The sequence below is a fragment of the Elgaria multicarinata genome, chromosome 1, assembly GCF_023053635.1.
Source record: "Elgaria multicarinata webbii isolate HBS135686 ecotype San Diego chromosome 1, rElgMul1.1.pri, whole genome shotgun sequence".
In the NCBI taxonomy this organism is placed as follows: Eukaryota; Metazoa; Chordata; class Lepidosauria; order Squamata; family Anguidae; genus Elgaria; species Elgaria multicarinata.
The window spans coordinates 43,811,821-43,823,928 of record NC_086171.1 but is presented as its reverse complement, the minus strand read 5'-3'; the positions used below and the strand labels follow the sequence as shown (position 1 = coordinate 43,823,928).

The 12,108-nt window shown below is 40.6% G+C and overlaps 1 protein-coding gene across 1 annotated transcript; it reads left to right on the top strand.

Annotated features, from left to right (window-relative positions):
* The first annotated feature begins 1,424 nt into the window (after positions 1-1,424).
* CLDN12 (claudin 12) lies at positions 1,425-8,024 on the top strand. The gene is made up of 3 exons (XM_063127108.1): positions 1,425-1,511; positions 5,266-5,323; positions 5,616-8,024. The coding sequence occupies exon 3, from the start codon at positions 5,637-5,639 to the stop codon at positions 6,372-6,374; it is 738 nt and encodes a 245-aa protein (XP_062983178.1). The 5' UTR covers positions 1,425-1,511; positions 5,266-5,323; positions 5,616-5,636; the 3' UTR covers positions 6,375-8,024.
* The last annotated feature ends 4,084 nt before the right edge of the window (positions 8,025-12,108 follow it).

Below are 12,108 nucleotides of genomic sequence, written 5' to 3'. Positions count from 1 at the left end.
ATTCCTCATATCGAGGCAGTAGCTAAATCCTGTCGTTTCTTCCTGTATAATATTGCCAGGATCCGACCATTTTTGTCTGTCTCTTCTGCCAAGACTCTCGTTCACGCACTGGTTATCTCTCGGTTGGACTACTGCAACCTTCTTCTCTCTGGCCTTCCTTCGTCTCACATCAGTCCGCTGGTCTCTGTCCACCACTCTGCCGCTAAGATCATCTTCTTGGCCCGCCGCTCTGACCATGTCACTCCACTTTTGAAATCTCTTCATTGGCTTCCAATTCACTCCAGAATCCAATACAAACTTCTCCTGTTGACCTTCAAAGCTTTTCACGGCCTAGCTCCTGCCTATCTCTCCTCTCTCATCTCACACTATTGCCCCGCTCGTGCTCTCCGCTCCTCTGATGCCATGCTTCTTGCCTGCTCAAGGACCTCTACTTCCCTTACTCGGCTTCGTCCTTTTTCTTCTGCTGCCCCTTACGCCTGGAATGCTCTTCCAGAACACTTGAGAACTACAAACTCAATCACAGCTTTCAAAACTCAGCTAAAAACCTTTCTGTTCCCTATAGCTTTTAAATATTGAGTTTGTTCTGACTTTATACTGTTTAGCTTCACCCTACCCAGTGCCTGTTTACACTTCCCTGTGCCTGTTTGCATTCTCTTTCCCTCCTTATTGTTTACTACAACTTTATTAGATTGTAAGCCTATGCGGCAGGGTCTTGCTATTTACTGTGTAATCTGTACAGCACCATGTACATTGATGGTGCTATATAAATAATAATAATAATAATAATAATAATAATAATAATAATAATAATAAAAAAATTAAAAATGTATAACAAATATTAAAATTCCACTGTCATAGGTTTAACTCTGATCACCAAAGACAATCCAAATGAAATGTTATGGGCAATTTTGGAAACATTGCAAGGCAGATTTTATTAAAGCTGCCTTTTCAAAACGGTATTCTTCCATAGTTCTTACTGAACTGAAAGCTTAAAGAATGTCATACGTTGTGGCTCCGACTTAAAAACAAACAAATCCAAATTCCTACAGTTCTGAAACTCGACATCCATTTTATTTTATAATTTTAGGTGGAGGGAGATCTATACAGATATACATGCACACACACAAATTATACAGCAGACGGCATATTTAAAGGAGGTAAGAGAAAATCCTGATAACCCAGAAGCTCCAATCTAAAGCAATGCACTTTATCGCAACGTCCGTTTCCTCTCTGCAATAAGGAATGAGCAGCAAACAACAAACCTGAAATACAATGGGGAAGGTGTTTGCCTCCGAAATAATTCTTACTGGAAGGGGATCCTGGGAGTTGTAGTCCGTAGACGTAGGTTGAAACAAAGAGCGTTGCAGACAGAGACTACAATCCCAGGAACCTTTGGGCAAACCTGGAAAAAGCAGCAGGCACTTCCTGAACAACCGAGAGTGAGCGAAGCCGCGGTGTCAACAAGAAGGGCTCGGTGTCGAGGAATTAGGTGCATCGCGCGTAGGAAGCAGGTGAGTCCGGGAGAGGCCGGGCCTCCGTTGTTGATCTGTGGGCCCCAATTCTCCCCAGAGAGGCCGGGTGTGATTCTAATCACGGTTCTCTCTTACTAGTCCTGACCAATTAAACTGCTTGGGTCGATATGTATTGACGTCGGTATAGTTTCGATTGAAATCTGCGGGGTTTACCTTGAAGTGAATATGTTTACGTGTACGGATTTTACACCTGGCGTTTACGAACAACACAATCGCATACGTGTCTAGTCAAAGCCAAAACAGAGATGACTGTGAATGTGTGTCTAACAGCTACGTCTTTTTTCTTCGTCATTTTTTTTCTAGAGTAGGTGCAGGGACCCCGATGCAGGTTTGGGGGAGGTGTCTATCAATGGTTACTAATTCCGATGGCTCTGTACTACCTCCCGGATCAGAGGCAGTATGCCTTTGAACACCAGTTGCTGAGGAATATTGGTGGGAGGATGCTGTTGCACTCATGTCCTGCTTGTGAGTTTCCGGTGGGCCCCTGTGTGATCAGAGTGCTGGACTAGATTATTATTATTCCTTATTACATTTCTATACCGCCCCATAGCCACAGCTTTCTGGGCGGTTCACATAAGATTAAAACAATTAAAAACAATATACAGAATTTAAAATCATAAAAGCATGCAACATACACAGAAACATACATCTAAAAACAACAATAAAAACAGATCCAGGATCGATGAAGCTCATCACATATTGCTTAAATGCATGGGGAAAGAGAAAAGTTTTAACTTGGAGCTGAAAAGATAGCAATGTTGGCACCAGGCAGGCCTTGATGTGGAGATCATTCCATAATTGGTGGGCCACCACAGAGAAGGCCCTCTCTTTGCCCCCTTCTGGGCCTCCCTCAGATAGGCACCTGGAGAATGATTTTAGATGTTGAATGTAGTGTATGGGTAGGTTCATGTTGGGAGAGGTGTTCCATCAGGTATTGTGGTCCTGAGCCATGTAAGGCTTTATAGGTTAGAACCAGCACCTTGAATCGGGCTCGGAAATGTACAGGCAGCCAAGGCAAGTGGGCCAGAGTCAGTCTTATATGTTCGAACCTTCTGGTCCTTGTGATCAATCTAGCTGCTGCATTTTGCACAAGCTGCAGCTTCTGAACTGTCATCACAGGCAACTCCACATTGAGTGCATTGCAGTAATCTAACTTGGAAGTTACTAGAGCATAGACAACTGTAGCCAGGTTTTTCCTGTCCAGATAGGGGCATAGCTGGGCCACCAACCAAAGCTGGTAGAAGGCACTCTGTGCTACCTAGGCCACCTGAGCCTCAAGTGACAGAGATGGTTCTAGGAGAACCCCCAAGCTATGAAACTGCTCCTTCAGGAGGAGTGCAACTCCATCCAGAACAGGTTGAACACCCTCCATCTGGTCACAAGAACCACCCACTACAGCATCTCAGTCTTGTCTGGATTGAGTTTCAGTTTATTAGCCCTCATCCAGTCCATTGTCGCACTGGTTCAGCACATCCACACCCTCACCTGATAAAGATGAGAAGGAGAGCTGTGTGTTATCAGCATACTGATGCCAACGCAATCCAAAACTCCAGTTGACCACACTCAACAGTTTCATGTAGATATTGGCCCCAGCAAAACCCTATACTGGAGAATCCATGGGACTGAGCAGTGTTCCCCAAGCACCACCTTCTGGAGCCAACCCACCAAGTAGGAGCGGAACCACTGCAATGCAGTACCTGATCTGATCCAGCACAGCTCTTTTTTATGTTCTTATGAAAACTAGCGTGGCAGATAGAGGACTTTTAAACTCCGGATAAGGCTGCCTGCACTTACTCTAGAGTAAAAATCAACAGAACGCATACCTACTAGTCATACACTTAAAGTAATGTCTTCTTTGGCCCTGAGATCAATGCGGCTTACCCCAAAGTAAGTGAGTATAGTATTGCAGCCTAAAGATTTGTGGTATGATCATATTAATACTTGGCCTGAGATATTGTTCTTTGTTTTTTGTCTTTTCTTGAAATCTGTTTCTCCATAATACTAAGATTTGGGGACATCCAGTGAAAGTGGCTGGCAGGAGATTGTGGGTAGACAGAAGGAAGAATTTCTTCATGTAGTGTATCATTCCCTTTGTGTGATGGCCTATAGATTGGTTTAAAGAGTGGTTAGACAAATTAACTGCAGTAGGGATTATCACTAATTATATTCATGATGATTATATCTAGTCTTCAGGTTTTAAAGCCCGTATATCTCTTGAGTAGCAGCTGCTGAAGAACAAGAGACATGTTTACTTCTTCTCCTGGTTGTGGGCTTCTGGTTGGCTACTCTTAAGAACAGCCTTTGGTTTGATCCAGTACAGCTCTTCTATTTCTTTTCCTTTCTTAATTGTATGTTCATGTTTCAAATGGTTCGGTATTTATTATGCCCTGATTCATGGCTTAACCCACACACATTGTGACTTGCTTGTAGGTTGTCCTGTCACCTTAGTCATCATTAGTAACACAAGCAAAGTGACTGTGTATGTGTTTTTAAGATTCTGTAAGATGTTCTAGCATTCCTTAGCCTAATGATTTGCGATTGAATCTGCAACTTTGTTGGAGTGCGGCAATCAAAAATTGGAGCCGAGATGCAGACCAAGGGTAAACTTCTCATCATGAGATCTACTATTAAATTACTGAACATTTTCGTGAGTTCCCTTATGTAAAAGGTTGGCATTGTCCAAGTGAGAGACCACTTGCTTTAGCACAGGGAAGGGTGGCTTCAAGTTTCTACCCCGCCTTGGACTCGCTGGGTGGGCTGAAGAACTCCTCTTAACTCCAGTTCCTGCTCTGTAGAATTGGTTATAGCAACAACTCTTTCCACATCATTATTGTGAGGATGAGGAAGGGTTGTATAAGTTCTAAATGTGTGCTTGTCCGTTATACCTGAAAGGTATGGTGTTCTATGTTATTAAATCCCATATATTCTATATGGCTTGCTTATGCATGTGTGTAACAGTGTTATAGCTGAAATCCAATGAAATTCATCCATGTAAATGTTGCAGTTTATAGGCTAACAATAGCTATGTGCATTTAGAGAACTAAGGTTCTAGGCATCTTTATAAAAGGATGGTAAAATGGGAGATTTTTTTACAGGAATCCCCTTCTATGATGCAACAGGTTAATAAAAAGGAGCACCTAAGAAATGGGAACATCCAAAGTCAATTTATGCTGCTTGGCTTAGATGTTAGTATTCTGCTTTGTAGGACAAAAATATTTACAGTTCCTTTTTAAACTGGAAGTGTGTGGCCTGGTTCGCACAGAACAACAAGCCAGGATTCCGGAATCCTGACTTACCATAAACGAGCTGCTTAGGCGCATATGGCCCATTTGTTCCTGCTGTGTTCCTCCCTGCTAGTGCAACTGCCAAATTAGCCAGAAACTAAACGTTTAGCATCGTCCAACCAGGGCTCTTGTCCTGCTTGTTACTCTGAAACAAGTTGGAATTTGTAAACCAAGAACAAACTCTGGTTTGTGATTCTGGCGTGTAAAAGGAACTGAAAGCCAGGATCCCTGTTTCAGATGACATGCTGAACTTTCTGGTTAGTTTAGCAGTTGCGCTAGCAGAAAAGAGCAAAGCGGGAACAAACGTGCTAAGAGAATCCAGCATGTAGCTCATTCATGACATGCCAACTTTCTCTGGAATCTTGACTTTTCATTCTCCACAAACATAACCATAGGCTTAAAGCATGGTAATTTGTATCTATTCTAAAATTTGCTTTTTCTCTCTCTAGATCTATTTTTATTGTTCGTCTACTGTAAGAATTCTTCTATTTTTCCTGACATATCTTGGTAAGTTGGTACTCCCAATCCTTTAGAAAGGAGCTTATCTCAACATACACTTGAATGTGTAACATGACTATCTTTGTTTTAAATACAGACATTTATCTCTGATCCTAGATGGAAAGTGTTGTTTTCTTAGCTTAAGAGGGGACTGCCCAGTGCATGACACTGGCTCCGATGTGGCTCCCCCAGATTGCAGTTTAATTTCTAGGGCAGCAATGTCAATAATTTCTTCTTAATTCTTGGGGGGGGGGATGAATTGATCAGAATATTGTTGACTTGGTAATATTTTCTTCCCCAGGAGGCGTTTTCATTGGCTAAAATGGGTTGCCGTGATGTCCATGCTGCCACGGTCCTAGCCTTCCTTTCTGGAACAGCTGCCTTGTCGGGACTCATTGCTGCCGCTCTGCTTCCGAACTGGAGACAAATGAGACTCTACACCTTCAACAAAAACGAGAAGAATGTGACTGTCTACACTGGGCTCTGGATTAAGTGTGTTCGCTCTGATGGCAGCAAAGACTGTGTGATTTATGACACGGAGTGGTACAGAGCAGTTGATCAGTTGGATCTGCGCATTCTCCAGTTTGCTCTTCCCATAAGCATGTTAACAACTGTCTTGGCTCTGTTTCTCTGTTTGATTGGCATGTGTAACACAGCCTTTATTTCAACTGTGCCCAACGTCAAGCAGGCCAGATGTCTCATAAACAGCGCAGGCTGCCATCTTGTGGCCGGCCTCTTCTTTCTCCTTGCATGTGTCATTTGCTTGACACCATCTGTCTGGGTCATCTTTCATAATCAAAAGCTGAACAAAAAATACGAACCTGTCTTTACCTTTGACATCTCTGTGTACATTGCTATTGCCAGTTCAGGGGGCTTATTGTTCACAGCCATTCTCTTATTCCTGTGGTACTGTGCGTGCAAATCACTTCCTTCCCCTTTTTGGCAGCCTCTGTATTCCCATGCGCCCAGTGTGCATAGCTATGCCTCCCAGCCATATTCTGCACGATCGCGCCACTCTGCCATTGAAATTGACATCCCCATTGTTACACACTCTTCTTAAAGAATGGCTTATGAAATATAAATGCCTGTTTGCTCTTGCATAAACCAGGATAGAGAAGATCAAGTGATATTTTCCTCCACTACCTTCAAGATTTCTATAAATAATCTGCAAAGGGTGTTTGCAAAGAATTGCCATTTTAACTTGACATCTTTTACAACTTCTCTATCTAGGTTTATTACAGATAGAAATGTAATCAGGCGAGCAAGCCCAAATATGCAAAGTCCTAGTTGTTTTGGTCTTGATGCAATTTACAGGCTTCTAAATCCCATCAAAACCAGTGGTGTTTATAAGTTCATAGGTAACATAAAGATTGGGACATTATTTGCTTTTATATTTTTTAGACTAGTTACATCCATGAATTGTACTACCGAAAAACAATCCCGCACATGAAGCATGAACTTGTAAGAACCTCTTGCAAACCCAGATTTTCACCTGGATTTTAATAATCTCCTCCATTAATAGCCATTTTTGTATTTTTAAGAATGTTACATTTGTCCTTCAGCCATTCTGTCTTTTGGGGAATGTTACATTTGTCCATCATGTTGCTTCCACTTGTAGAGCAATAACCAACAAACCCTTAATTTTCTCTGCATTACTGGAGCAGGATCTGAGATCATGAATGTGAAACCCTTACATATTATGAATTTGCAAAGCAGCAGTTGGTGTACAAATCCAGTCCTGTGCCAATTCTTGTTTTCTTTGTGCATATGCACAAACTATCTGCTTGTAAACTTCATAGAATTACTGTCAGACTGATCCTTGATCTCCGTGAGAACTGAGATTTAGAAGAAGCGTAATAATTAGATTTCCCCCTATAGCAACAGTATAAACTGTATTGTCTGAGAGGCTTTTGTTCTATAGAAAATGTTCCTTTAAAGCTATATTTTCCTCTTTAAAACATAGGAAGTGACCAAAATTCCAATTTACTTAAAACATATTTAGTACAACATCGATAATCCAAATAGCCTCAGCTTTATAAGTGTCCCAAAAATCAGAAGTGTAGATTAGTGGGAGTGCTATTTTATATAGGCATGTCTCAATTAGGCTCCATAGAATGCTCCTCTGATAACCTGGATTTTGGATGATTAGGATTGCTTTTGCTTTACCTTTTAAAATCATAAATATTTTACACATTTGTTATGTTAGAACAGAATTAGAATGAAATCTGGTGCACTATTCCTGGTGTGCTCTTTAACGCTCACCAAATTCTAAATTGTTTGACTGAATCAGGATTAATTTTATGGTAGCTGACAAATGGGCATTTGAATGCCATTTTCAGAATAAATAAGATTGAAGGAGATGATTATCAAAGGTACTGTTTGATACATATATTTAAAAAATAGGCCTCCTGGTTTGTAGCTTGCACACCCAGGGTTTACCTTTTTACATTTCCACCCTTACTCTTCTTTCTTATTCATTAGATAACCGTTGTTTCTATGTGGGAAATTTTCCATTTGGAGGTTTTTATATATCTTTCTTTCTAGGTGGCTGCCTGGAAGACTCCTTTTCTCTTTTACTTTAAGTAGAAGTAGTGGAGAGAAGCTGAAGAAAGCTCAGGGTCTTGTTTACAAATCTATTTCTTTAAACCCAATTTCTGTGAAGTGTTTGATATTGATGTTTCGCCTACATTTGAAATTCTATGTACATCAATCTGAGTCTCTGAGAGTTTTGTTTTGATTCAACGATTTCTCTGAAACATTGAGTACCTTGAAGTCCATGGGGATTAGGAACATGGTGTTCAATTGATTGGAACATATGAAGGAGAGCTTTGTATTTGCACCACATAAAACTCATAACAGAGGTGCATTCGCTTTGCTTGAAATAGTCACAGTTCATGCGACTGACATATAGATACCATTCTCACAGTATGAGGCAGGCCTTAACTTCATATGTGCAGTTGTTGACAAAGGTATAAATACTGATGGTGCTAGAATATGGGAATTTGCTTTTCATCTCCCTCTCCCATTCAGGGGTGAAGAATCCACTCAACTCTTTAGTTGAAAATCCTATCACTTTGTCTTAGGCAATTGGAACCCTTCTAAATATGCCATGTAAACGCTTCCCTTCCTTCTGGTGTACTTGTTCTTGGTTCACAGTGTAAATTATTGCTGTATTGTCTTACAAATTAACATAAATTGGGGAGCTCCTCTACGTTGAAGGGCCCATTTTCTTTGTGTTAAATGTATTTTGTATTGATGATTGGAATGTTTCCAATATAGCCAATGACTACAGAAATACATTCGATATAAATATTCACACTCTCAAAGGGACAGTTTCTCTTTGCCCACCCCGCCTTCAGTGAGCCTTAAGCAACTTCGGTGAGTTTAAAGCAGTGTAGCAGAACTGCTCTTCAGGGGTAGGAGTCCAACTATAGGTGGTTGGGGACCTTTGGGGATTGTGACCAATGTGTTTACATATCTGAACATGAGTAATGGGGAGTGCAACCATGAATGGGTGCACTTCAGTTGGTTGGCTCAAAATTCCGCATATGGTTGTTCTGTGTTAAAGCCATCTGCGAAAGGAGTTGATTTTAAAAAGTTTGTATTTTCAAATTGGTAACTTTTGTCTTTCAGTTGTATGTTTGAAATAACTTTAGCTTCTCTGTTCGGGATAAAAAAATTACTTTTGACTGATACACTACAGGTCAAATGTGTTTGCTGTTACCGATTTGTCCCTTAATGAAAGGTTTAGCTGAAAAAATACACCTTTTTAAAATGCTGGTCTTGCTTGTACATGCAATAGCTACTTGATTTTAATTTGGGTTTAAATTTTAATTTGTCTGTTTTGCATTTTATCTTGTTTAGCTTGTACAAATAGCATAATTCGTCTAGCACAGAGCTGTCAATGTGAATGTCCACATTTATTTTAGAAAACAAGTTTCGCCATCTCTGTCTTTGTGTTTGCATGAAAATGTAATCTTTTTCTTCAGGGTCATCTACTGTAAAGTTCTAGTTTGGCCTTTAGTAATGTTCAATTAAGATACACATTTTTATGTAAGGGAAAGTATGTATTTTTTAATTAAAAATGGTCTTGTACCACTGTGGCTCATCTCTATAGATACTCTTGAATGTTAACAATTTAGCGCATAACCATTCAGGGCTTTCTTGTGCAATGGATGCGGGATTGTGCCATAAGTAAACTCGGCTAAATAACTTCAATCCTATACATGTGTCTACTCAGAAGTAAGCCCCATTGATTTTAATGAGACTTGTTCTAAGGTAAATGGGTGTAGGATGCTGTATAAATGTAGTGGAAACAATTTGAAGACACACCTGCTGCCCTTAAGAAAGATTCCAGGAACTGAAAATACTTTCTGTAATGTGTGGTCAAACCGCTTTTGCCACATTAGAAAAGTAATGACTGTATTCTCCATCATTGTGATTACACTATTTATTTATTTTTATGTTTAGCATAAAAGCCACTTCTACACCACCACCACCCCCAGTTCTTCTACTTTGAAAACACTCCATTTGCTAAAATTCAACTCCAGTCATACTGGTAAAGACATATAGATTTCCTGCAAAATACAGATATACAGCCAGATGTCATTACACTGCCAAAGACCTGTCAATGGAGAAGCTGACCCCAAGATGCTGAATAATACTGAAATGTGCCTGAAGTGAGACAAGTACAGTAAGGACATATTTTAAATAAATTGGGGTTTGGGGGTTTGTTTTTATCATTCAGCTCTTATGGAAGTCTCCCAGCCAAGGAGCTGATCAGGTCTATCTATACCTGCTTAGTTTTAGCAGTGGTGAAGCAACTGGTGCTCCCACACTGTTCACTGAATCTGGGACATTTAACCTGAATTTCATAATCAACGTACAACATGATGAAAGAAAAACAAAAACGGCTTTAAACAGCATGAACAAGTCTATCTGAACAGGTGAATAAATTATATTCCTGTTTGAAGTTCAGATTCAAAGACTGGGTTCATACAACATGCTAACCCACACTCAGTAGTTGAGTATAGGTTGTTGTTGAGTTGTGGTTTAGCACATTGTCTGAACCCAGGACATTTCCTGCAGGGTGGCTTGATAATCAAGCAGCGTGGCTTATTTTTCTCAGGCCCTGTTCAGGTGACACGCTAAGCCATGATGTTTAACCATTCTGAGCTAACCATGATGGCTTAGCATATCGTTTGAATGGTGTTTTTCTTAACCATGGTGGCTACGTAACCACGGTTTAACCACTGTCACTAACCATGTGCTGTGAAAGGGTTAGCGGCCCAAACCATGGCTTAGCGTGTTATCTGAACAGGCCTCAAACAAGCCACCTTGAAAATCTAGTTTGTTGTTGGGTTGTTGGGTTGTTCAGTGTTGTGTGAATAGCCCCAGAGTCTCATAAATGTTATCTTTCACTGGAGAGTACTTAAACATTGGAAGCTTTAATTTGTGTTTGTGTTGAACAATTCAGATCAGTTCGTCCCATTTACAAACAATTTTGGCTGAAAATCAAAGTGGGTGACTTGCTGAAAAGCTGGACCAATTAGACCTGATGCTGACTAAAAACATGATAAAATGAAGGTTTTAATCTAACATGGCACCACATGTTAATGCCCCCCTCCCCCCTCCAAAATAAGATCTTAAATTTGGGGGCTTCTCAAACCCACAATAAAAAATAAATTCCTGTTTTACTGGGGGTTGCCCTTAAATTGGGGCATGATGCAGTAATACCTATTGCTTCAGGTGCCCAAATAAAGGATTTGGCTATGGTAGCCTGTAAATTGACTACCACAGAGGCATTTACAAATTGGGGTATGGATCATGGACTAGGCATGAGTCACAGAGACTGACTTACCCCCGGCCTAGTGCCTGACTGGCAACTAGCTAGGTGCCTATAATTTAAAAATAAATATAAATTCCACAGAGGTGGTATTACGGAATAGTTCTGTGACTGAAGGACGACTGTGCTAGCCTGTCTGGTTGAGAGCCCCGAGAAAAAACTGGGATGTTCTTAGTTTGGGGGGGTGGGGTTAAAGAGGAAAGTTTTGAGGGGAATCTGGGGCAAAAGCAGAAGGGATCTGTGCGGGAAATGAATTAGGGAGTAACTGCAAAGAAAGAAAAACGTTTGGGGATAAGATAAAGGGGAAATTTTTGGGAGAGCTGGGTGTCTTCCCATATGCGCATTATTATTTATTTATGTAAGTAAAGCCGTTGGCTGAGTTTTCGAGGTATTTAAAGTGATGCTGATGACACTCAATTCCATTTCTCCTCATCATCTGAGTGAGGAGAGGTCCTGCAGGTGCTGAACTGGTGTTTCCACTCTAATAATAATAATAATAATAATAATAATAATAATAATAATAATAATAATAATAATAATAAATTTCTTACCAGCCTCTCTGATTGGATTGAGGCGGGGAACAACGGCAAGCATAAAATACATAAAATACTGATTAAAAACATAGTATATATTGTTTAAAAACATCCTAAAAGTATCCTAAAATTACACTGGATAGGCCTGCCGGAAGATAGCTTTCTTGAATGCTAAAAGACCGTCAAGCTGACGAGTCTCCTCCGGCAGGCTATTCCAGTCTGGGAGCAATGGACTGGATGGGGCATGAAGCTGAATCCCAACAAGTCGGAGTCCAGTGTGTACAGCTCTCATATCTGGGAATTGGGTGTGCAACCTATTCTAGACAAGGTCGCATTCGCCTTGAAAGAGCAAGTGTGTAGCTTTGGGCTACTCCTGGATCCAGTTATGCCACTAGAAGCCCGGATAGGCTAAGTGG

Coding starts and splice junctions, on each gene's coding strand:
- CLDN12 (XM_063127108.1), top strand. CDS start 5,637: ATGGGTTGCCGTGATGTCCATGCTGCCACGGTCCTAGCCTTCCTTTCT.